This window comes from Onychostoma macrolepis, chromosome 05, assembly GCF_012432095.1.
Source record: "Onychostoma macrolepis isolate SWU-2019 chromosome 05, ASM1243209v1, whole genome shotgun sequence".
Lineage (NCBI taxonomy): Eukaryota > Metazoa > Chordata > Actinopteri > Cypriniformes > Cyprinidae > Onychostoma > Onychostoma macrolepis.
In genome coordinates this window covers 5,659,566-5,686,120 of record NC_081159.1, presented here as the reverse complement: position 1 = coordinate 5,686,120, position 26,555 = coordinate 5,659,566, and the positions used below count along the sequence as shown (strand labels likewise).

The 26,555-nt window shown below is 37.3% G+C and overlaps 1 protein-coding gene across 1 annotated transcript; it reads left to right on the top strand.

Moving 5' to 3' along the window:
• The first annotated feature begins 11,325 nt into the window (after positions 1-11,325).
• On the top strand, positions 11,326-18,748 carry gpr83 (G protein-coupled receptor 83). Its single transcript, XM_058776499.1, has 4 exons — positions 11,326-11,772; positions 12,586-12,711; positions 12,827-12,960; positions 13,671-18,748. The coding sequence occupies exons 1-4, from the start codon at positions 11,455-11,457 to the stop codon at positions 14,146-14,148; spliced, it is 1,056 nt and encodes a 351-aa protein (XP_058632482.1). The 5' UTR covers positions 11,326-11,454; the 3' UTR covers positions 14,149-18,748.
• Positions 18,749-26,555: the final 7,807 nt, after the last annotated feature.

The window sequence follows — 26,555 nt, the reverse complement described above, 5'->3', positions numbered from 1 at the left end:
TTATAATTTTTTTAAATCTCAACTTTGTTCCAGCATTAATTGTGGGTGCAAAAGTGATGTTGAACTGACATAACTTTGGATAATTTATTCAATGCAGTTAGCGTTGACGCATTAACATTGACTTAACATTGTTTCATTGTTTGATATCTGGGTGCATTACTGCCTGTTCGCAACCCCAGAAGTGCTTTTTTAAACCTGCCTTAACTCATTTCAGCAGGACATACAGGAATGATAGAAAAACACTCACTGCACCAAATGGAAAAAGGCAATCTGACTTTTTCAAACTGCAGAGATAACATCTCTCGCTATTCAGGAAGATGGCTGAAGAGCATAGAAGCTACCAAACAGCTATCTATCAACTGGAAAAAAAGCCCTTCCAAGGAAAATAATCATTGTTATTCTGTCAAAACAACACCTTAGCTTTTAGTCGACCACATCTCCAAGGTTACACGTTGTATGTCACATATTTATAAATGGACCAAGACATTGTTGTCTATAAGTATGTGGGCTCATCATTTCCCATTCACTGTTTGCGTATCCAACTCCTTTGAGACTCCTGTAGGACATAATTTAACTATTTTGAGTCCCGCATTTCAAAGTGACGAATCTGAAAACAAATTACAGCAGATGGGTCTGTGACATTCTCAGAGCCAACAAATGTATATGTGTTTCTATATGTATATTAGCCATTTGCATCTTAATTTATTTATCTAGTCAGGGGTTAATGAATCCCAGTGCTCAACCCCAGTGAGTCTGATAAATGAACAGCCTTTATTTTTTACTCATACATATTTATAAATACAATTATGCCTAATTGTAATTAACTGGTCTAGCGCTATTCACTGTAGTGTGAACTAAGTCAACATATTTTGTTGCCAACAGTTTCCAGATGGTCCTAAATGGAATGACAAAATGTGTCTTGGCAATATATTTGAACTCTCTTACTACTGAGTAAATCTTGAGAATGCCTTTTGCCTAATATTCTTAATTTGTTGGCAAGCTGAAATGTCCCATTGTATTGTATTACATTGTGCATACTGACAGTGTTTTACATTACCAACACTCACTAGAAACCCACATTCATTACAGTATTTTAATTATTTATGCTGTATATAAAGTATATTGTCACTCTACAAATGGAACCGTTTAGAACACTTTTATTTATACCCCACTTATGTACTGACATTAATTTGTGATGATACCTGAATTACATTTAAACAATGTAGTATACAGAGCACATTCTATGGAATACTGCACTCATACATGTTCATTGCTTTTAACTTGAAAGATTTGAGTAAGCTAGCTCATTTATATAGGCCTACTTAAACTTATCATAAAATATCATAAAATGATCATATAATATCAACCAGCGTTAACTGTCTTGTCTTTCAAAATGTGCGTCCCTGTCACTGGATCATAAGGGGCGTCGCGTTTGCATATCTAGTCTCAGTATGACAGCCGCAGTGGACGGATAGGTTACCAAAAGAAGAAGAGAAGAATTAATAACTATCTTTGTTTGAAGACTATAAAATAGCTACCAAAATAAATGTTGATAACTGCAGTTTGACTAAAAGTAATGACTAAAAGTTGACAAACATGCAATGACTTTTCGTCGACTAAAACTAGACTAAAACTAGACTAAAACTATGAAAGACTCAAATGACTAAATTGTGACTAAGACTATTAAGCATTTACGTCTCAAGATAAAGACTAAGACTAAATCAAAAATGCCTGTCAAAATTAACACTGATATCAACTTAATTGTTTTTAGTATTGGAAATTAACTAGCTACAATTAGCTAATTCAGTAAATGCTAACTTAGTAATTGGTAAAACAATGCTTTGATTAGCATCGCAACTGCTGAATGAGTAAGGATATAGAGAACATTATATCTGTTTTTGAAGCTCATGCTCCACTCGTCGCCTTGATGGTACACCCCAAAAACCCCAACATAACAGAATCTCTTCTAAATCATCATAGGAAAACATTAAACACTACTAAATCTCTCACTTACCATTAATCTTGCACAACATAAAAAAGTGCCATGGCACAGAATTCTGCACTGGGGCAGCACTCTTACAAAAGGTACTAATATGTACCAATTGGGTATTACCTATTAACACTTAGGTGGGTAGTACCCAATAGTAACATGTATCTTAAAAGTATGCACCTTTTCAGGGTAAATAAGGAACAAATGTGGCAGCTTTTGTACCTTTTTTTTTTTTTTAGAAACATATATCCCAGTCCAGTTTCAGTTAAATTAAAGTTAGTCTAAATTAAAAGTGAGTTCATTAAACTCAAAACAATGAAAAAAAATCAGAAAAAGAAAGCTTAAAACTAAGGTAAATTTAAGTTGGTCCTACTCAAACCATTATTTTGAGTGTTTTACAGTGAAGCATATGCTGTAGGCAGGCCTATTTAATTCCAATTACCCAAATGACAATGTTTGAGCTCTTAAAAATGCACAAAAATGTTGCTGTTAGAGAAATGCAGGATAATTTCCTATTAGAGAAACGCATGGTACTGAACCCTAGCCAGTACAGGTGTCAAATTAACTTATTTTATCTTGGATGCACTTGGATGATGCGACGGCATCCACAGCACAACGGCACCAGTGCGCTCACCACACACCAGCTACAGGTGGAGAGGAGAGAGAGTCATAGAGCCAATCAAGTGGATGGGGATTATTAGGAGGTCATGATTTTTTTCACTGTTTTTATCAAAAACATTAATCACAAAGAAGCTATGTGATAAAAAAAAAAATTCTCAGTACATGCTCCGCATGTCTCTCTTTGCTTGAGAAAAATAAAGGGAAATCATAAATTAGAGTCCAATATTTGTATGACCAATATTTTCTTTCCTGCTATTTAAGGGAATAGTTCACCTCAAAATAAATTTTTTAACTCACCCTCAGGTCATCCACAATGTAGATAAATTTGTTTCTTCATCAGAACATATCTGCAGAAATTTTGCATTCCATCACTTGCTCACCAATGGATCCGATGGAATCCTAGCGTTACATACCAAGCACTATTTTGTATAATTGTTTACCATACAACAGTACAAATAATAATTATAATTAAAGTAATTATAAAATGAATAAATGGATCTACCGAATATATAGATTATATCATTATAGATATATCAGTCTACAGCCAACATAACTGATGTCTTCTAAAAGCTACTCAAAAAGTAAGAAAAATTGTCCTTGAAAAATGCTGATGAATAGACTGACAGCTTATCTACATGTTCAGGCTTAAGCAATGCAGACAATGATTATAATTTAAGTACTGAAGACGGTGATAATTTAAATGAATTTCCAGGCAGGTTCTCTGTGTTAAGTGCTGATTGAGTGCACTACCTGTCATGCAGCACCAACTTAATATTCACTAATATTGTTATTCACATGTTGTCAGTTAGTGTTATAGAATTCCATTACAAAACTATCACATCCTAAGAAAGAGACTTGATGGACAAGAATATTGTTGGACATGCCAACAATCTTGAACAGATAATTTGGCATTTAATGGGAACGGCTTGGCTAGAGATGAAATGAGTTTGTGCTCATGTGAAAATGGTCCCACAGCTCCATCAGCCAAATTAAACCCTTTTTACACTTTATGGACAATCCCCATGACCACCTTCATGACCCTCACTTGAAGGCCTGGCTTGTGCCAGCTAAAGAAAAAGCTTTTAAAACATGGTCTCAAATGTGATTATCAAAAGCAGGCCTATAAAACGAAATCACTATACTTCTTGTCATATAGAAATGTAAGCGGCATTACACAAAAAGCCAATATTTGGAGAGGCTCTAGTTCGGTGATGCATGTCCCACATTTACTTAGTGAATTTAATAATTAGCATATTTTACTTAGTGTTATATGCAAAACACTATTTTTCTATAATAGTTTAACATACAGCAGTATAATAATATCTTATTACATATTAATTAATAATTAAATAAACAGACTTAAATTGATCTACTAAAAATATTGATCATGACCCTTTTTGAATCATGATATTGTAACAGAGCCGACGAGACGTGAGGCATGCGGATCCATTTGCAGACTTTTATTAGATAGAGACGTGGTCATAACAGGCATGGTTCAAACAGTGGCAAACAGGTATTACACGGGCAAGACAAAGAGTATTCCTAGGACAAACGTGGGTCTTCGATCGGCGAACAGTATCCAACAGGGCAAGGCAAAGAGAGATAATCCAGGTACAAGAGCAATAATCCAGGCGAGGCATAAACGGTGAGACAGGGGTACATACAGGGAACACAGACTAGAAAACAACAAAAAGGTTCCGTATAGCAGCTAACACTAGGGGAGTGATAAACGCAGGACAATACTGGAACAGAACAAAAACATGGAATGGCACGGTAAGGCAGCTAACGCTTGAAGAGAGCTATACGCAGATCAATACTCGGCAGTGTGACTGAGAAAGTCCATGGTTTATGTAGGGTATGTGATAGTTCTCAGGTGTGAGCGTGTGATTAGTGCAATCAGCTGTGTGTGTCGTCAGTGCAGTGGATGATGGGAATAGTAGTCTGGTGAAGTGCAACAGAGTCAATGTGGTGAGCGAGTGACCTCTGGTGGTGAGTGAATGGAAGTTCATATGCCGGATTCATGACAGATATAGTTGAGAACCATTGTTAAGCTGTCAAGTAAGAGTTTTATCAGAATAACTTGTATGTTAGGTGCTGTTCTCTTTAAAGCTGCAGTCCGTAAAGTCGCTATCTCTGTTTGAAACCTGCAATTGCAGTTATTTGTGGAATTATCCTCTTTACGTGGGTGTGCACCGGCACAGCTCCTCAGTGCAGATGAATTATAATGTTTTGAGGAGTATGTGTGGCTGTCAGTCACCGCACTCGTGTGGATACTTACTCGGAATCACAGATTCTACTTCTTGGAAGTATGACCCAAATAAGAATTTTCACCGGATATTGTCATCTGAACAAGTAAGCAACAAGTCTGACACGTTTGTTCTGACCAACTGAGGAAAAAAAACATTACAATAAATCGCGCTACCAATGGTGATTAAATCTAACGTTCACTTTGCTCATATCACATCAAACTGCAAATTATTATTATTGTTATACTTTGTTCTCAAATTGTTAATGTTACATGTGTAGCTGTAGCAAATTTAGCTCAAAAGGGAAATGTATATAAATAATTACAATTAATTATGATTAATTACAATTATTTATATGACAGTAATAACTGTAGCAGAATTAAATTGCCATCAACTGATCTGTTCGTCCAGCGAACATTCAGTCTAAGTTCATATCAACTCTAAGAAAGTATATTTCCTTGGCCACAGAAAATACTTTCCTATTAATGCATTAGAGCATGTAGCGAGGGTCAAAATCGTAAAGAGACATTAATTTGCAGGGCAGAACCAGAAACTCATGTAATTTGTGCACACAACTTTTATTCACTAAATGCTAACACACATAACTAACTGAGCAAACAAACAAATAAACATACACTCACGCGTACATACAAAGGGGAGCTAAAGTGGATGAATGAAGCCATTAGAGAAACCAGAGAATGCAGTTATGGACAGAGTCAGTTAACCGCCTGAGTAAAACCATCAGTGCTGTTTAAAACAGGGTCTATAACTTATACTAAACCTCTGTTTCGTTTAGTTAAATGTACGATACTTGCATTGCCTTTGCCTGAGTGTCCGGATGCAGTCTTGGATGAAAGTTCTAATGGTTTGAAGGTTTGGTGGCATTGGAGTTCTTCAAGTTCTTCCGGGTTTGACGGGTGATGAACTCCAAAAGATGTTATTCTGGCTCGGTGGTAATTGGGAGTTTCTTCCCAGGTAGAAAGGGTAAAAGAGCTAAGAAAGAGATCTGCTGAGATCCGAGGATCCTTGGTTGAATGGAAATTCAAGGCCGCAAGGCCTGGCACAAAAACTTAAGGGTCCAGAAGAGTTCTAGTGCACATCCTCATCTTCTCAGTATCTGAAAAGAACTGCAGACTGGAGGCGTCACTGATGTGAGAGCTTTATCTGATATAGAGGTCACACCTCTGGGTAGTCAAAGAGCCAATGGTGACTTGAATTTTGGAGGGAAAGTTTATGACTCTTTGTCTCCAAGCATGGTGATTTGCATATGAACTGGATTGGAAGTTGATATACAAACTATTAAATATTCTTAGAACACTAATATGTTGCATAGGTATCTACATATAATATACACTCTCAAATAGATCATCCCGAAGACGAATTGATAGAGACCAAACATGGTATAAGTGAGGTAATATTACCTAGTGATCTATCATAAGCATGCATAAAACAGGATACAATACAATACATACAATACAATACAAGAACATATACAAGAACAGTAATAATATAGACAATGACCTGAAGGATATGTGTGTTCATTCAAAAAAAGGTTTTCCTATGAATTAATTTGAGAAGAGTCCATTTTTATGGCATAATGTCTCTTTCCTAAGGGTATATAAAGTGAGTGTTGCTCTGCCTGCATTCCTTTGAGCAATAAAACTAGTGTTATCAGATCGGTTGCCATGGAACCGGGGGCCTGGAGTCATCCACAGACATACGGGCACCCAGTATGTGCATTGGGTGAGGGGTCTGTGATTATTTGTTAATTTAATAACTAATTGATTTGTCAAATCAAATGAAAAATTGGGTAACACTTCACAATACGGGTGCACAAATATGCATTAAATAATGCTTAACTAATGCACAGATAATCATGAGTTAATGTATAACTCATGATGAACTAAACCATTTATTAATGATTACTGCATCAGCAACTAATAATGCATCAGCAAATAATTCGATATGATTCAAAGATTAAGTAATCAATAAATTGTTATCAGTTAAATGCGTGATAATATATTAACTACCTAATAACTTATTTTATTAACTAATGAAGTAAATTCATATGTTAATTACCACATTGGGTCGAAGCCATGCCTTTAAAATTCCAGTTGTCTGCTTTAATCAATTATTAGCTAATGATTTGCTAAGGTATCATTATGTTATGACTTTACTTGTTGAGGCACATAACTATTAACTAATTGTTAAGTAATATGTCATTGGTTATAGATTTTGAATTAGTTAGTTAGTCATGTGCCTCAACAAGGCACACCATAATGATACCCATGCAAATCATTAGCTAATGATTAATTAAAGCAGGCAACTGAAAGTTGAAATGCATGCCTGAACCCATTGTGGTAATTAACATATTAATTTACACTATTAGTTAATATAATATGTCATTAGGGAATTAATACTTTATGACACATTTAACTAATAACAATTTATTGATTACTTAATCTATGAATCATATAGAATGTTCATTTGTTGCTGATGCAGTAATTGTTAATAATTGGTTTAGTTCTTCATGAGTTACACTATCTGTGCATTTGTTAAGCATGAATTAATGCATTGGTGTCACCTTATTGTAAAGTGAAAAAAAAACTGTGTGTCTGTCCAAATGCTACATAGCCTATTAACTTGTAGATTTCAATTTCTCTACAGTCTAATCTCTTATTGTCATACCATTCAAATTTCATATAAAGAAATTCTTTTAACTCAAAAAGCAAATTATTCTTCCTTAGAACAGTTTTTTTTTTTTTTTTTAAATACAAATCTTGTGTAATCCCACAGAGGCTATCTGTAATCAGATGCACATTTAACACTGGAATATAATCTAATTTCAGTCACATGTGTTTCATAAACACACAATCCTTTCTGGATTACAATACACCATCAAAATGATAAGTTTAATTATTCCAGCTGCTGAGAGAAAAGGCTATAAACCAGCGGTTCTCAATTCCAGTCCTCGCGCCCCCCCCCCGGGTCTGCACATATTGTGTGTATCTCTTATTGCTTCAGACGTTTGTTTTATTCGAACATAAGTGACCTGCGAAGTGGACATCACAGGATTCCAGATCGAAGCGAGCGTATATGTTCCATTTAAAGGTCATTAAAGTGTACGAGACGTGAATTTAAATTGTATTTATTTACATATGCATTTTTGTCACACTCTAGAAAGTTATGTGTGAAGACGCAGCAGGCAGCGGCACAGCGCAAATCCGTGAATGAATGTTTCCGAAGAAGTAAACTTCAACGGATTTCCCCTGCTCAGGGAGTAGGAAGTGTAGGGGAATTACAGTTAAAACCCAAAGACCAGGTATGATGAACAAAGACCAGGAGTCAGAGATGCGATAAATTAAAGAAAAATTTACTAAAGAATATAGTTTGCAGTTTCATCAGCAGAAGTCAGCTTCAACACTCGTGATGGAGTTCGTAGGCCGCTCTGCTTACAATTCAAAATCCTCAACAATTATACCCTGACAGAAGGTTGCTAATTGCGTCAATGCATAAGTCAGCAAAATTTTGATTGGTTCTAAAACTGGAATTGAGAATCGCTGCTATAAACGATCCACCACCTGCAGGATCCTCACATGCGATATAGCCTACTAGCTGGGACAACATCTTTATGTTTACAGACGTGATGTAACGATGCAGCAGCATGCTCGAATTTCCTGCGAATTCCTACCAGTACCACTCCAATTAGAAAATATTATTATAAGCAAACTGTTGTGAATTAGGCTAAGGTAAAAAGATAGTTTTGAACACTGGCTGATTATGTATTTGCTCAAAAATTGATTTTGGATCATTTTGGACTGCAGCTTTAAATAAGTAAGTAAATAAATCACTTCATGAACTATAACTAACAACTGTAAGTCAGAGCTGCAGAAGAAGTCAGTTTTTTAATTACATGGAATCTGTACATTCTGCTGTACATATAAATGCTGTCAAACATTCAAATCAAATAAAACAAGCTTTACATTTTGATTAGTGAATCTTTAAGACTTATTTGCGGAATTATGAATATGTTTCTGGGTATTTTATAGTGTGAAAGGACAGGGTCGCCCACACAGGTCAAAGGTCCTTTTGGGCTGAACATCTCACATTCCACTCTATATTCAATTTTTTTCAGTTCATTGTGTTTGTTTATGATTTGGACCTGTGATTATAATGTGTATAATGTTTATGGGCAAATTAACTTAAGAGAGATGAATTGAAATGCTGAATTGTGAATGATTGTTTTCTACTGTTAAATACAAACACACATATGTATTATAATAATCATGACATGAAATGTTAAATGTGTGCTTTATTGAAAAACACACAAGTCAAGGTTATGATGCTCATTGTTCAGTCTGTAGTGCAGACCAATGTTGTTTGTGGCAATGATTTTCAATTTCAATTACACTGAATCTCTTTCTAGGAACTGAAGGCTACCAGTAGCTGTGGTCGGTGAGCCAAATGCAATGGTGAGGCAGGGAATTATTGAAAGGGCTGACAAGCATTTGGGATGATAACAGCTTTGAGTCAGAGGGCTCTCTCCCTCCCACTGAGAGCACCAGTGAAAAGATGCGACCTATGGCTAGCAGAATGTCTGTTCTGAAATCCCAGCTGGCTGTGGCTGAAATCAAAGATCTAAAACGATCTTGATTTAGAACACTGATTACTGATATATAATAATCCACATGACTACAGTCCATCAATTAGCATCTTGTCAAGTGAAAAGCTTAGAAAGAAATCCATCATAAAGAAATTTTAACTTTAAACCATCGCTTATAACTAAAATATCAGATATAATCCATGATAATGCTGCCTTCAGGGAAAAAGTCCATCCCCTGTTGCCCTCTCACATTAAAAACACATTTGTTTAGAACTGTTTTTGTTCATAAAATGTGCTTGAGCTGTGCATATTTCTCTCCCAATTCAGACAACACTACATTTTCACTGGATAGAGGACTCGTATTTTAGCAGGAAGCTATGGTTTGAAGTTAAAAACATCTTAATGGAACTGCTGCTGCTAGTAGACATTGGAAACACTAGTCGAATTTTAGTCATATTTTAATGTTACGTTTGAAAAATAATAGATTATTTTGAAAAGTGGATATCTGGAGCGGAAAACAAATTCAATTCATTTCACCTTGCATGTATGCGTTTTTTTCATGCCACTCGCTGCAGGCTTAGAGAAATGTTCACTAAAGACAAGCAAGGTGTGGGGGTGTATTTTTACCAGAGTACTTGACACCAAGAATGAATCTTGCCTCACATTTGCTGGGTAACCAACATCACAGGTGCAACACAAATGTATTACAAGAAACAGAATGTTCATTGTTCACTGTTGATTTGTTGTTGGATTTCATTTTTAGCATCAACAGTTTTTGCCTTAGAGTCTTTCTGAAAACATCAATATTACTCCAGATGTGTTTCTTCAGATCCTATTCTTGCATATATAGCTAATTTTTCATGTGCTTATGTGTCTGGAAAAAAAGAAGAAGATTGCATGCCTCTTTTGAAGTCTTTTTAAAGAAGTCTTGAAGTTTTTTGTCTCTGATATTTGTGTGCAATCTCCAATCAAACAGATCGGTCATTATTGACCTGCAATTCAAGCTAATAATTATCTCTGTGTCTCAGAAAAATTACTAGCAATACCCTGACCTACTATATGAATGACCAAACTACCAAGTGAATTCTAGTATGAACTATTGTGATGACAGAAATCCTTCAGACCTTCATCCTGTCATTATGTTGATATCTAAAAGGGTCAATGCATCACTGTTAAATTTCACAGCATTGTAAAATACACTAATGGAAAGGTCAAAATGAAGCTAAATAATATTGATAAAATGATTGCTATTAAACCATGAAATACTGCACAATATTTTTTAATATAAAGTTATAAATAGACCTTTTGATAATATAATACACTTCTTACATTAGAACTTTATGTAGCCTACAATTTACAATAATGAGCATTATATGTCAGACTCTGCAGAATTGTCACAGGTTTCTGCATTCCCTCTTCAAACCTGTTTTGGAACTGTACATCCTTTTTATAATTCGATTCCATCTTTTCGGACATAGCTGTTATGTAAGGTGTTCTATTCGTTTTTTTTTTTTTTTCTCGTTGACTTCGCAGAATTGCTCAGAGTAGCCTACCCTTTTCATGAACACACCAACAGCAGCAGACTTTATATGCGAGTGTGATGCAAAGCATTGTGAACATAATTAGCCACCGTTGCTGCACAGCATATATTGGTCGCTTTGCTGTCTGATAGCAAACCAGACATTGCTGCTTATTGATTATTGAGTGTCTTCAGTGACGCACAGTGCTGAGATGCTGGTCCGCGCCGCGTGGATATTGTGCGTGTGTGTGTGTGTGTGTGTGTGAGCAGTGCCTAGAGCGACGACTGTGATTATGATCACGCCAGGGGTTGAGATGAATCACTAATAACTGTGGCTATCGTCCAATCCGCTTCACTTGACGCAGCGCTCCAGCGTTTGGCTCGCAGAAGTCTGAGTCAAACACCACCAAACTGTCCAAAAGTGGATCAGAACTGCGCTTTGGTGTTTTTGAGACAGCAACCCAACCTCGTTACGATGACGTTCACAAACACCTCCGTGGATTTATTCTCGCAGTTTTATATCTTGCAGAATTTCTCCATGTATTTTAATTTCTCTTTGGACGCGATGTACGACAGAGGAGCGAATTACGAGTCTGAATCCCACAGACCGACCATCAGAGCGCTGCTCGTCGTCGCATATTCCGTTATTATCATCATCTCGCTGTTCGGAAACGTGGTGGTTTGTCACGTTGTTATTAAGAATAAACGGATGCACTCAGTGACAAGTTTGTTCATCATGAATTTAGCCATTGCTGACATTCTTATAACTCTCCTCAACACGCCTTTTACTCTGGTAAGTTTACACTAGTTTCACTTATTTACTTAAAAATACATTTGATATTGTTAAATTAATTTAAAATAAATAAATAAATAGGCTGTTATAGTTTTAATCTTGTTGCATTTATGCATTTAGAATCTAGACAATTTTGTTATTGGGTCAGTCGCTCATTGTCTGGATCTTGAATCAAAAGTAGTCATTTTCTATTAAAAATAAAAGTCATTGTGATGTTGCGATGTTTGTTGAGGATAAAGTTAATGTGTAACTGTCGTTTGAATGAAAAAAAAAGGCTATATTATACAAATGAAAAATTGTATTATTCATTTATTATATTATCATTTATTGTATTTGAAAATTTGTATCTAAAAAGTACGTTTTATTTTTAAATTAAATTAAATTGTTTTTAGTGATAATTGTTTTGTTACTTAAGGAAATTCCTTGATAAATTACTCAAAAAGTCCTGATTTTTATTCTATTGATTTTTATTCTTATTTGATATTGCAAACTACTGTACTTTTTTTTTTTTTTAAGTATGGCCATTTTAAATTGAAAATATGGTAGAATTTACATGTTTAAATGATACCTCCAGTGTTCAAGACATGATTAAGGCCTTGGTATGGTTATACTGCATTCTTCCTCTGGTGTTTGTGTGTGCCCATCCACATGTGCAGGTTATCTCTATCATTGCTCTTAATTGTTTAGCAACGACTATACAGAGGAGGTGCATGATTCATCTCTCTGTGAGTGTGTACGGGTGAGCATGTGCATACTTTTTAATTCTTACATGCCTCTTGATCCAAGGCCACTCTGTTGCATGTGTTCTTTCAGGTTCGGTTTGTTTACAGTACATGGGTGTTTGGGAAGTCGATGTGCCATGTGAGCCGCTTTGCACAATATTGTTCTGTTCATGTCTCTGTTCTTACACTGGTTGCTATTGCTATTGATAGACACCAGGTAAGTGTTCTTACAAACAGACTTTACAGTGAATAGCTTTTTCATCTTATTAAAACTTAATGAATCAGTGCGTGGCAGTGTGCAATCATGACTGGTGATTATTGTTGTCCATCAGGTGGTGATGCATCCAATGAAACAGAGGATGTCTCGGCTTCAGGGCATGGCCTGGATTGGTGTAATCTGGGTCATGGGGTCCTGCTTCTCTCTACCTCATGCCATCTACCAGAAACTGCTACGCTTTGAATTCATGTATGACCTTTCTTTTTCTTTCGTTCTTTCTTATTGATGATAAAAATCAAGTAAAACTGATAAATATTATTGTGACAGTTTAAATGGATGTAAATAATGATTGTTATAACGTCATCATGAGAACATTTTGTTCTCAGTGCAGGGTCACAAGAAACTCAATCAAATTCTAAAATGTTGAAAAAGCAGCATTCAAGCAAGGACACCTTCCAATCATTAGAAGTGTTTGCTGTCAGTGAGATAACATTTCAGTGAGATAAGTTTTGTGTCTATTGTATTTAATATGTCACGACCAAATTAACCTTCTAGTTTTGAGCTTGAAATGCTATAAAAAAATTAAATTAGCTGAAAATGTATTCACCTTCAGGCCATCCAATATGCAGATGATTTTTTTTTTCTGTCAGAATGAGAGTTCAAACAGCTGATTAAAAACATCACCATAATCCACAAGTAATCCGAACAACTGCAGTCCATCAATTATGCACAGGCCAAAACAGTTCTTAACAAATACTGTATGTTGGTGGATGTTGATGTGAGAGGACAACAGTGGATGGAATTTTTCACTGGAAGAAGTGTTATTATAGATTATGAACTGGTATTTTGGCCAGAGGTTAAAACGTCCTTAATGATAAATTTGCGTCTTACAAACATGCAGCCTTTTACTTCACAAGACATTAATTGAAGAACTGGGTGTCTCTTCTTGTCTCTTTTAGCAATAACAGAGTAAGGATGGTGTGTCTACCCAGCTTTCCTCATCCCTCCGATCTCTTCTGGAAGTATCTGGATCTTGCCACGTTCGTCCTGCTCTATGTATTGCCTTTAGCCATTATCTCCTTATCGTACCTTGTGGTGGCCAAGAAGGTCTGGTTCCGGAACGCTGTCGGTGATGTCACGCTGGCTCAGTCGGCCGCTCATCGCAGAAGGAAGAAGACGACTTTGAAAATGCTAATCGCAGTGGTGGCCGTGTTTGCAGTCTGCTGGTTTCCTCTAAACTGTTACGTTGTGCTGCTGTCAAGTAAAGTGATCCAGGCTAACAATGCCCTGTACTTCACCTTTCACTGGCTGGCCATGAGCTCTACCTGCTACAATCCCTTTATATATTGCTGGCTCAATCACAGCTTCCGTGCGGAACTCAGAGCCCTGCCTCTAATTGGCCGTATAGCTAAGGGCAATGCCATCCAGCAATCCTAAGGAAGCACCCAAGATTTTGCCGTTCTGATTTTTATTTTAATATTCCATTGCTTTTATAAAAGCATATTCACACATGAAAGCACTGTAGTGGATCATCCCTCTAATCCTGGTGGTTTCTCATTTTCATCCTACCCACGGCTCACATTTAGTCCTCTCCATCTTAGTGAAAATGACACCTAAACCCATGGAAGAGATGACAAAAATAAGGAAGGGATAAGATGTTTTTCAAGGAAAAACAATTCCCTTGTGGAACACACTATGACTTTTAAAATCTGAACACACATGAAAACACTAGGCATCATACACGACCAGACTTTCAAGTCGTTCTGAACACAAAAAAAAAACCTCATTTATAAATATGCTCTTTTTTGTTTGGAGAGGCATGACAAATGAAAACAACGTGTGTTCTAAAATCAGCTCAGAATATCAAACTTGTTTGATACTTGGAATCATAGTCTGAAGCTAAAATAATTTAAAAAATAATAATAATCTGTGCCTGTCATAAACTAAGAATTTCCTGTGAAATCTGTCAAATCCGACTGCCCAAAAACAGCAGATCGACTATGACTTCCAGCAGCAAGCTCTGACTCATCCAAATTGTAAACTGGGGCAAAAACTGTAGTGTATTCCTGCCTTTAAAGTGGCTTTTCAACAGCACCAAATCACAAACAAAATCACATAAAAATCAGCAAATACAGATGTTTATTTTGATTTCAGGTTGGAAACTACTGAATGAGATTTTTGGGCTAATTAATTATATTTAAGCTATTAAGCTACTATTTAAAGGGGTGGTTTACTGTTTTTTCTAGGCTTGATTGTGTTTATGGGGTGCAGTCTAACATGTGTTCATACTTCATTTTTTAAAAAACGCATTATTTTTCATATAATTTACCTTTCTTCCACACGGCTCTGTCCCTTCTCTGACAAACGCCTCGATTACTTCCTGTTTTCATGAAGCCCCTCCCTCAGAAATACGTGATGGGCTCTGATTGGTTAGCTGGCTCAGTGTGTTGTGATTCACTAAACCGCCGAGCGTGTGTCTAAATGTCCCACCCCTCAGCTCAGCGGCATGTGCTCCGGTTGTATTGTAAACAATGGCTTTGTCTATGTTGCTTATCAATTTGAGCCTGATTGAGACGCAGAGGATATTAGTGAAGAGGATCGCGCAGAACCTGTGCAAGCACAGCTCTTAATGGTATGTTTGTTTGTTGTCTCATACATTTAGAGACACTGTTGTCATGCTACTGCTTATGTTAGCTTTTAATATACGTTTTTATTCTGATTAAAGTTTTAATACAGTACGGCAACCGCACACACGTCCATGTATAACGCTTCTCATTGCTATGTGAAAATATATAATTGGAACAGTTTGTTGGAGCTGATCTGACGATCTGAATGAGGAGGGAGAGAGAGAGAGAGAGATGCAGAGCAGGCGAGGAACAGTATTAAGAACGGCTGTTTTAGAACATTAATTTTGAAACTTGTGAATCCATTAGAATCGTTAGAAGACAGAATCGCGATTGATATATGAATAGATTTTTAGGTGCACCCGTAGTTTTCTCTTCCTCTTCTCTAAAGCAGCACAGCATGGCCTCGCCCCCTTCCTTACATGTTCCCGAGGGCGGGGTTTATCTGGGTCAGTGACTTATCAGACCCCGGAAGTAGTTCGTTGTAGTTCCTTACCAGCCGTTTTTGTAGGCGTTAAACTTCCAGAATTTTAAAAGACAATATCTCTGTTTGCGTTGAACTTTCAGCGCTGCAACTTTTCAGATGTTGTTTATGCTCAAACAGCAACATTACACACTAACATTAAAAAAAGTGAAATTGCAATAAACCACCCCTTTAATTGAGATTGAGTGAATACTATTTAATTGTATTCACATTTTGACAGCTTCTGTTGCACTAGAATAACTTCATATCAGGGTCTTATTTGTTTTATTTATAAATGTGTTTTTCTGACACATTAGACATATTTAATTCACTTATCTCCATGCATGAGTAACTCTCAGGCAGATAAATGTGGATATTGTTACAGTCTATAAATAATGTTTACAGTATTTTTAGATGCCAATGGTGAAAAATATAGATATAGCGAAATGAATTGCGGTTTCATGCAATTGTATCCCTCTGAATATTTTCTTTTGATATTAAGTCCTATTCTGAGCTTGAAATGTATTATATACAAAGCTTCAGATGCTTATGATGATTTTAACAGCGACTACAGTATGCTCTCTTCTGGACCAACCAATCTGGGCTCTTTTGTATATACTGCTACCAGTTCTAGTATAGATTATTAAATGTTTGGGTGGCCAGGTCTCAGGTTTGAGCTTATGTTCATTCTTGCACCAATCCAAGTAGGTATCCAACTCCCACACATAATAACTGTGATTTTTGACCACTAGCCTTTATCTGACAGTGCTAATTATTGTTATTGTTTTTTTTGCAGATTGTAACATGCAATGGACCAAGACTTGAAACTGTGCAAAAACCATTTCTGTGGCTCTACTTATGTGCATATAGTATGCAAAGAATAAAGCAGCCCTGAATGAACAAAACCTATATATCAAATTCATCTACTTGGACCAGGTGTTAATGTACTGTACTATACTAATACGATGCAGCTAATGGAGTTAGTCATCGGAAGGTAACTGGCTCGATTACCACAGATATTGTGCCCTTGAGCAAGGCACTGCTCCAGGGGATGGTCCCTATAATGTGCAATTTAAGTTGCCTTGGCTAAAATTGCCTGCTAAATTGCTACTTGCTTACTAATAGCACAGGCAGCCATCTGGGGCAAAATGACTACTTGCTTTTTTATTAATTGCAGTAACATTCCACTTTGGATAAAATTAATGATTTGCACATGGTGTGATACGATTGTACTACCTTATACCAACTACCTTTGTGTCAGAAGTGTAGTTTTCTGATTACTACATTTCTTAAATGATGTACTCTAGTACTTTTCTTAACTGATTGTAGTACTTGTTAAGGCTCTGTTCAACAGTTCTACAGGATCGTCCTTTATCTCTCATGCATTTTTTAAAATGCAAGTGTTGTGCATTGTGCATGACATCAGTTTACGGCAGTTTCTGTTATGAATTTGTAAAGGATCTTACAGATTCCTTTCTAAATCCCAAAATATCTGATATTTGCAGTAATTACCTCAGCGACAGCACCAATTATGTGGTGCCTTAGTAACACAAGCCATGATTTCAGTAGAGATGCATTGAGTCTGTGGGGTTTTTGTCGAAGTATGAGAAGAATAAGAACTAATCAGCTATTAACATATTAAAATAAAGAAAATAAAACTGCTATTACCTTTCCATAATTTGAAAATCTATTGCATTTTTCAGAGTACAAAATGAAATATTATACATAAGTAGTACATGTTTTAAATAGCTTCAAGCAACATGTTGTAGCACAAATGCTAATATCCAAATGGACAGGTAACCAAATATCAAGGCTGGCCGTAAATTCAGGTTATTTACTGTGATGCTGAAAGACTCAAAGGCAAGTTAAAGATGGTGGAGAATGACCTCATCCAAACCCTTATACATTCATACATATCAAAATATAAATAAAAAGATGGCATGATAAGGAAAACATTACAGTTTGGTTGGATGAATTTAATCAGCCACTATTGTGTGTCAAAAGAGTATTATATACTGTATATACTAAATGTGATGTTTTATGTAATTGTGACAGATGCAGTGCTCTGGGAAACGTTTGTAATAAAACAGCATTCACATGCTTTCATCTATTGACATCCGTCAGTCAATCTAAAAATACACCAAAAGCACACTTGGCCCGAATGAGATTTGTCAAGCCTGTTAAGTTGTGCCATTGTGAAGCCAGACATCATGCCATTGGACTGACTGAGCTAACACAGAGGCTACTTCTGCTGTATTGCATAATCCTTATAGGATACTGTTGCCCAGTGGGAAGGTATTTTGCTTTGAACTACCGCAAAAAGAGGATTTTACATATGCCATTGAATAGAAGAACCAAATGTATTGTTGCACAGTTATTTTGATGTGTTAAATCCCTCTATGTTGCTATTTGATCTTGTGTGACGTCTGTGCATGTGTGTGGGACGGTGTTTGCCCACGGCACGCAGTGTGTAAACATCTATTCTGCGAGAATGAATTCACAATTTGATTTCCCAGTTGCAGTGGGAATTATTTGCAGCTTTAAGTGTTTTGTGATTTCTATAGTTGTGAAGCTGTTACTGGTCTTAAATGAAACGATAAAGGTTGCGCTCATGTATGAGGTGATCCTAAAAATGTCAGTCTTGTGCCTGTTTCCTCTGTGCCTGTCAATTCAATGTTATATATGTCTTTGAAAGATGATAAATGAATTTGAATTTTTTTTTTTTTGTCAAACATTGTATATTTTGATGTGTGTCCTATTGATGATTTATCAGCATTATTTGCATGTATTAATTAAAAAGACAAACAAGTATAGGATGTGTAGCAGCAGCCCAAATATTTTAAATGGATAACCAACTGTATTAGATATTGCAATTTTTTTTTTAATCATTATGACAAAAAGCCTGCATTTTTGTGTGGTTGTAATTTAAATAAATTATTAAAAACTTTTATATGGTGTGTCAGGTGGTCTTGGAGATGTTTCTGTAACTTGAGATGCACACATGAAATGTGCCTTGTCATGAGAAATACATTTGTTTCATTGCTGGCAGCAGAACGCAGTGTGATTATGTGTACCAATGTGGATTCAGACTGGTCAAGTTTATATATTACATGTGTGATTGTTTGTGGGCCTATATGATGTTATTGAATAGGATGCAAGAACAAAAATGTTTTTAATATAAAAGGCAGATAGCATGTGGAAAATTATTGTCTACGTCCATTTCTGTGAATTTTTTTTTTTTTTTTTTGAGAATATGTCAGACTATTAAGCACTGTGCACATGCAGTTGTAACAGCAGTTAGAAGCATTAATCAATTTGTGAAAGAGATATACAGATATACAGAATTGAATATAGTGAAAAAGTTCTTTTTTTTTGTAACATTTAAAAAAGTGAAACTTTCATATATTCTAGATTCATTACATGTAAAGTTTAAAAAAAAAAATTTTTTTTTTTAATTTTGATGATTAGAGCTTACAGCTCATGAAAGTCAAAAATGGTGGTGACGCCCCAGCTTGCGACGCGACATGATGTAGCTGCGTCACATTCTCTATATTGGCTGCATCCGAAAACTTAGGCAGCTTCATGTTTCATTTATGCACGAAGGCACCTCACGAAACTGATTTCGGACAGGCTTCTGAGGCAGTGTAACGGTTTAACGATCTACAACAAAACAGAACGAGTTTTGGTGATAACTAAACGAATATTTAACTACTATAATACACATTTCTCGCTAGAAATAACATCAAAAGTGCAAAAAGTTAATCAGAAATATACATTTACACACAAACTAACCACCAAACGCAACTTCCAGCCGCCATCCTTATGTTTTAACTCAACCGTCTCGGAATGGAACGCACCGGATTGTGGGATATCAAAGGCAGCAAAGGATACATTTATGCTTCCTTCAAAAATCGATCAGATGAAAGCATCTCATGAGACAAGAAGTGAAGCTAACTTTGGATTTGGACGTGCCTTGATGCCTTCCTACTTCCTACCTTGGAATGCTGCCTCCAGCATTTTTCAGTTTTCGGATGCAGTCATTGACTGAAAAATATTTAATTCAAATGTCCACTTAATCTTTAATATTTAGCCATTTCTTTGCGACAGAAATGCTGAAGCCACTGTACTTTCTTGAATATGTGGACATCAAAACGTGTAAACTCAAAGCTTTATTTTGAAATCGTATTTTGAACAGTTAGCATTTGAGAAAGAAATTATGTATTCTCCTGTGTTTGCGTTCATAAATGATTTACCTTACAAATCTGATGAAATGGTGCATTTTGCGTTCCCAGATTAACATCATAATAAACCCAAACACAACAATATGCAGATTCCACATATCTAAATAACGACAACCGTTCATGTGGATCAGTAACGTTAGGCCTATTTACTGTAAACAGAGCCATTCTGACACGCAAGTACGTAACCGCATGTAAATACTTAAAGCACATATATTAAACATTCATTGCATATATTTATTTAATTGAATCGTAGCGTTTGTGAATTCACAATAGCATTATGCTTTATTATAGTTTTTAAATGGGTTTAAGATATATATATTATTCGCGCTTGTGGTTAGAAGAGATACAGATACAGCCGGGGTCAGGGTGCGAGTGATAGAGGACTCAGACGCAGAGTTAGAGAAAGGAGGAACCTTTATTCTTGCCACAAAACACAAAATAACATAAACCATATTTAACAGCCGCTTAGGGAAGCGGAGATTCCAGAGCTGGCCGGCAGAGTCTGCAGACCACACAAGCTGGTGGATCTCCGTGCTACGAGTCCTGCAGCACAAGGGAACAGAGGGTCAGATAAAGAAGCGTGAATCTCACACAGAACACGAGCAAGGACAAAAAAATCTACTCACAACGAGGAACAGGAAACAGGGACATACTGTATATGGGAGTGGGGGAATGAGCGACAGGTGGGGGAGAGTCAGCTCGTGATCCGTGCACTCCCGCTGCGCGATCAGCACTGATTGCCCAGACCACGAGCTGCCGAACATGACAGGACAACACAGCCGAGAAGGCATCCTGAACCGTGACAGCCGGAAACCAACAATAAACTAATTTTTCTACCTATTAGATTGTGTTTTATTAACGTCTAAAGCTACCATTTACAGCAGGGGTGGCCAACCCTGTTCCTGGAGATCTACCTTCCTGCAGAGTTCAGCTCCAAACCTGGAGCCTGCACCATGAAGCCATATTAGCTGGCTAGCCAGGTAAGTTTCAGTTTAGTTTCCACCAATCCTGGGTTTTAGGTACCATGAATGTGGCTTGACTTTTAGCTGCGTTCATTGCCATAGTAACTTACTCTCCATGGCTAACCTGTTCCATGGCTCAAACTGAAATTGGACCAATCAGATGTGAGCAAAGTGACACATGTCTGAAAGAAAAAAGTCACTCCCCCAGTTTCTCTTACTCCAAATTAAAGGTCACTAGTACTAAGAAAAATTGTCTGGCTTTAATGCTGATTACTTAAGAGTTATTTTATATGATTTATATTATTATTAATCCATTACACACAAGCAATTAGACATTTGTAATTTGTAAATGTAATTTTAACATTTATTATAAATCATTTATTTTAAATGAATGTTAATATACAGATCTTATGCAATATAAAGAAGCTGTATGTAGGGATCTACAAATTCTATTATGTGGAGACTTGTATTTTGACTGGTGTTAAAGGCGCCGCCATTGTGTGCGGGCACGAGAAGCAGACAGGAAAAACTTGGACTTGGCAGAGTTTTATGACTGCAAACAAATGCCTGGAGAAACCATTCGTTCTTATGCTTATGACTTGCAGGAGAAGCTGAGTATCATCCAGAGCCGAGAGCCGTCTAGAGTTCCTGATGCTGATGGCGTATTGAAGGAACCGCTTGTGTTAGGCCTCAAAGATGATTCACTAAGGTCCTTTGGACTGTTTGAATGGACCAGGATGCCATTCAGACATTGCAATGCTCCTGCGACATTTCAGTCTCTGATGGGGGTGGTGCTCGGTGATCTGACATTTGCCATATTGCTCATCTCCCTTGATGACATTATCGTCTTTTCGAAAGACTTCGAGGACCATTGTCAAAGGCTTGGAATAGTGTTCAACCGGTTGAGACCGCATAGTTTGAAACTAAAACCCAGCAAGTGCTTCCTTTTGAAACCCGAAGTGAAATTCTTGGGTCACCTAATTTCCTCCCAGGGAATAAAGCTGGATGGAGAGAATACTCGGGCATTGGAATCCTGGCCTGCACCCACGAATGTCAAAGAGCTGAGGCAAGTCCTGGGATTCATGAGTTATTACAGGAGATTTGTTCCTGCATTTGACAAACCCTCAAGCAGTGTTTAATGTCTCCACCAGTCCTCGCATGCCCAGATTTCAGTCAATCTTTCGTACTCACAACTGATGGGAGCCTGCATGGTCTTGGGGCCGTGTTAAGTCAAAGACAAGGAGGTGCTGAGCGTGTGATCGCGTATGCAAGTCGAGGTCTTCGTGGCTCAGAAAAGAATGACCAAAATTACAGTGCTTTCAAACTAGAGCTGCTTGCCTTAAAATGGGCTGTAACCAAAAGTTCAAAGAATACTTGATCTACTTCAAGTTCTCCGTGATAACCGATCACAACCCTTTGCGCTACTTGGAAACTGCAAATTTAGGAGCTGTCGGTGGATGGTCAGAGTTTGACTTTGAGGTCTATTACAAGGAAAATGTCCTCGTCTTAACTGACATGTTCACTTGTTTCACGGTAGCAGTGCCAACCAAAAATCAGACTGCCCACACCACGGCAAAAGCCCTTGTGCAGCATTGGTTTATGCACTATGGCTGTCCTGCACGACTACATTCCGACCAAGGTCGGTGTTTTGAAGCCAATGTCATCAAAGAACTGTGTAAAGTCTATGGAATTGGAAAGAGTCGCACAACTCTGTATCACCCGCAGGGTAACTCCCAGTGCGAAAGATTTAATAGAACCATGCATGACATGCTAAGGATGTTACCCCCGGAAAAGAAAAGGAACTGGAAACAGTATCTACCCGAGTTGGTTATGGCATACAATAGCCGAATCCACGCTTCAACCGGCTATTCGCCATTCTACTTAATGTTCAGTAGGGATGCCCGAATGCCGATGGATATCCTTAAGGTGAGAGACTTGGAGGACAGTGGAGTTGACAATCTTGATGACTGGGTGAAAAACCATCATGACAGATTGAAGACCGCTGTTGAAGTAGCCAACTCTGCAGCACAGGAGGTTTCGAGATGAAGAAAAGGATCGTAGATCGCATGGCGCACTTATGAGACCTGGTGACCGTGTTCTGTTACGGAACCATTCACATAGGAGAAGAAATAAGATACAAGATCATTGGGAACCCTTGCCTTACATTGTAGTGAAGCAACAGAATCACGCAGACACTCCAGTTTACACAATTTGCCCAGAGAAAGGGGGCCCATGTAAAGTTGTACACAGGAATCAACTCAGACATTGCACTTTTCAGTCACCCCTACCACCTCGTACATCTCGACATGAATCTAGAGCACACACAGGTCAGGCACACACTGATTCAGAAGATCCTGATGTTCTTGCAGTCCCTGTTGTACATTTGCACCTGCTACACCCACAGACACACAAGGAAGAAGGGAAGGTGGGGATGAATTAGAAACAGGTATCAGGGACCATGACAATGAAATGTCATCTACAAATTCTATTACATGGAGACTTTTATTTTGACTGGTATTACAGGCGCCACCATTGTGTGTGAGAGAAGCAGACAGGGAAAAAAAAGCTGTGACTTAGTCTTCAGGTAGTTTATAACGGAAAAAGTTACATTTAGATGCTGCTTTAAAGTGTCTGATTGTGCTAACGAGTCAGTCATTGAATGCAACAAAGGAGTTTTCTCCGTGTTGGCACGTGAAGCTGTGCAAAGAGGCCTGCTAGTGCTTAGTAAGTGATTCGTCGTCGGAGTTGAATAGTCTCCTGTTTTCTTTGTGTTCTTTTTTTTGTTTGTTTTTTTCGGCATAAAAACATTCCTTTAATTTATATTTTAATGAATAAGAATTAAACCAATCTTATTTTTTGGAAAATAAAGGGGATTTAATATTGACAATAACATTGAAGACATTGTATGGTAATTCCTTAAAGATAAGGTTTTAATAGTTTTAGGAGTAGTAGCCTATTATGTACATTCTACTGAACAATAGTAATATATTTCTGCCCAATGTCTTCAAGTGAAACCGAACTTTTATTTTGACGGGTTGCCCTGACCTTTACATTTCTGTGTGTATATGATATGAGGATAGTTTTTCTCAAATGAAACGGTCAAATGCCCATGAAGTGACTCTCAGAGCAGTTCTGGAGATGTTGTTCATGTATTTATGTCCTCATTTAGTGAGGCGGCAGACGTTAATATCACGGCAAGCCTCAGGTGGGCTTCTGTATGAGTAGTAAACAAACCCGCGCGTCTGCGCATTACTTTAGCACAGAGACAGGCTGAAGTCATATTTAAATAGTCGTTTTGCGGCTTAATATTTACAAATAGGAGTGGGAGTGTGCTCGTGTGTGTGTGTGTGTGTGTGTGTGTGTGTGTGTGCGTGTGCGAACCGCTGTGCGCGCGATACAGAGAGCGCGACCTTGTAACCTAGAGACAGAAATGACATACCGTTGTGTAAATAAGATAAATAACATAAGGCTATATAGTTTGTTTAATAAAAGAACAAGGTATAGACCTGTTCTATAGGGAAGGTAACATTGAATGACTTCTTTTGTTGTCTGGCACTATAGAGAAAATAAAATTAACTTGACCTTCAAGCATAGACGTTGGAACAGGGGGGGCGGAAATTTTGTGTCATAAAATTTCTTGTTTTTAAGCAAATGTTGAATTTAGCCAGAGACAGGCGCGCTCAGAGCTGTCATATATCACAACTTTTCAGTGTTTTCAACCACATACTGTTTATTTTAGGTTTCAGACATATAAATTTACATAAGTACTAAAAAAACAATACATTTAGAGTTTGTAAAATACACACTGATGTCTATGGAAGAGGTAATAATAATCCTTTCCATTATAATTCGACACGTTTTATTCATATCAGATACACATTGTGTAACTAACTTTAATGTTTACTCTATTCTTCTCCCAGTTCACCAGCCACTTACTTTTAAGTATTCTTTCAGGAGAAGTGGATAAATTCACGTGTTGTAAATCCAACAGATCCGATTCTCTGAACTGCGTCTGCGGCACAAACTAACATGGCGGCGCCCATCGCGCATACAGCTCAACTAACGTGATCGTTATAAAGGTGTTTAAACAACAATACACTTCCACTTGCATGTATTTGACAATTGGAATATCAGATATTTCATGCCATAGCTAACACATTTGTGAATATTCTGAATAAAAAAGGAAAAATGACATAAAAGCAGTTTAAGCAGATCATCGTTCATTCAGCGCTGTTGCTGCTGCATTGTGTCACGTGACAAGCAACTGAGTCCCCAAAGTCCGCGTAAGAAGCATAACACGTACAGACTCCATGTAGGCCTATGATTCGCTCTTTTGTTGTTCTGTTTTCTTTCAGGATCAAAAATACAACAAATGAAAGCGTTTATCTGTATTTCCGACTGATGAGAACTATGCATATACATTCATAACTCAGTCAATTTTGTATTTTATTATGAGATATTTTATTCTAATGTGATCAGTGACTCAAGCACTGATGGACCAAAGAACGCGCATTTCGACATTTGCAGTAAAAACTTGAAATATCAATTCTCAGAAAATGCATTTAATACCAATATATTGAAACGTCTGTTTATATTATATTTTTTAGTAATTCTGTCAATTACACTAAGTTTAGATTTCATTGAAGGTAAATTGGAGCGCGGCCACACTGAGCTGTGCGTAATGCCCACAGACGTGAAGTGAACGAGACAGAGGCTGTCCGGTACTGTCTGAAATGGTTAACTCTGTGGCGATGCATGTGCAAAACAGATTTAACTAATCATAAAGTCAATCAGGATACATAACACAAAAGGCCTACACTAAAAATCCCCCCCCCTCCCCTCAAGAATCCCACCCCAGTAAAATAATGGTAGGGGAAACACTGAATTGTAAAAAGGAAGTGGTGAGTAGTGGAAATGGAGGCCAGAGGCAGTGGGTAAGTGGAGTGATAACTGGAGTGCCATTAGATGCGTCTATGGATGAGCTTAAAAACAACATTAATGGAGGGCAAATAGTTGGTGCTAGAAGATTGTTTATGACTAGAAAAGGAAGTAGAATGGAGAGTCTTTCAGTTGAACTCAGATTTGATGGAGATGTTTTGCCAGATAAGGTCAAACTCAGATTTATTAGTTACACAGTTAGGCCTTTCGTGCCTCCTCCTTTAAGGTGCTATAATTGTCAAAAGTATGGACATGTAGCTGCGGTGTGTAAGTCTAGGAAAAGATGTGCAAGATGGGTGGGGGTTGAGGGGGATATGACTATGGGAAATGTGAAGGAGCAGGGATTAGGTGTTGCAACTGTGGAGGAGATCACAACGTAGTGTTTGGTGGATGTGAGTTGAGAGGAGCTATTGAAGAGCTATTGAAGAGCCATTGAAGTGCAGAATGAGAAAGCTAAGAAAATCATAACATATGCAGAAGCTGTTAAAGTGGTAGATTCAAGGAATAAAGAGAAAGTGAAAGTAATGCAAAAGGAGGATAGGAACGAGGATAATTCAGAGTTGGCAGGTAGGATCAAAGAGGACACTATGGTTGTGAGCAAAATAAACTTTTTGTT

What these genes read in the sequence shown, in the direction of transcription:
- gpr83 (XM_058776499.1), top strand. Translation starts at nt 11,455, where the DNA reads ATGACGTTCACAAACACCTCCGTGGATTTATTCTCGCAGTTTTATATC. An exon ending in TCAACACGCCTTTTACTCTG is followed by an intron (nt 11,773 to 12,585) that starts GTAAGTTTACAC and finishes GTGTTCTTTCAG; the next exon opens with GTTCGGTTTGTTTACAGTAC. An exon ending in CTGCTACGCTTTGAATTCAT is followed by an intron (nt 12,961 to 13,670) that starts GTATGACCTTTC and finishes TGTCTCTTTTAG; the next exon opens with CAATAACAGAGTAAGGATGG.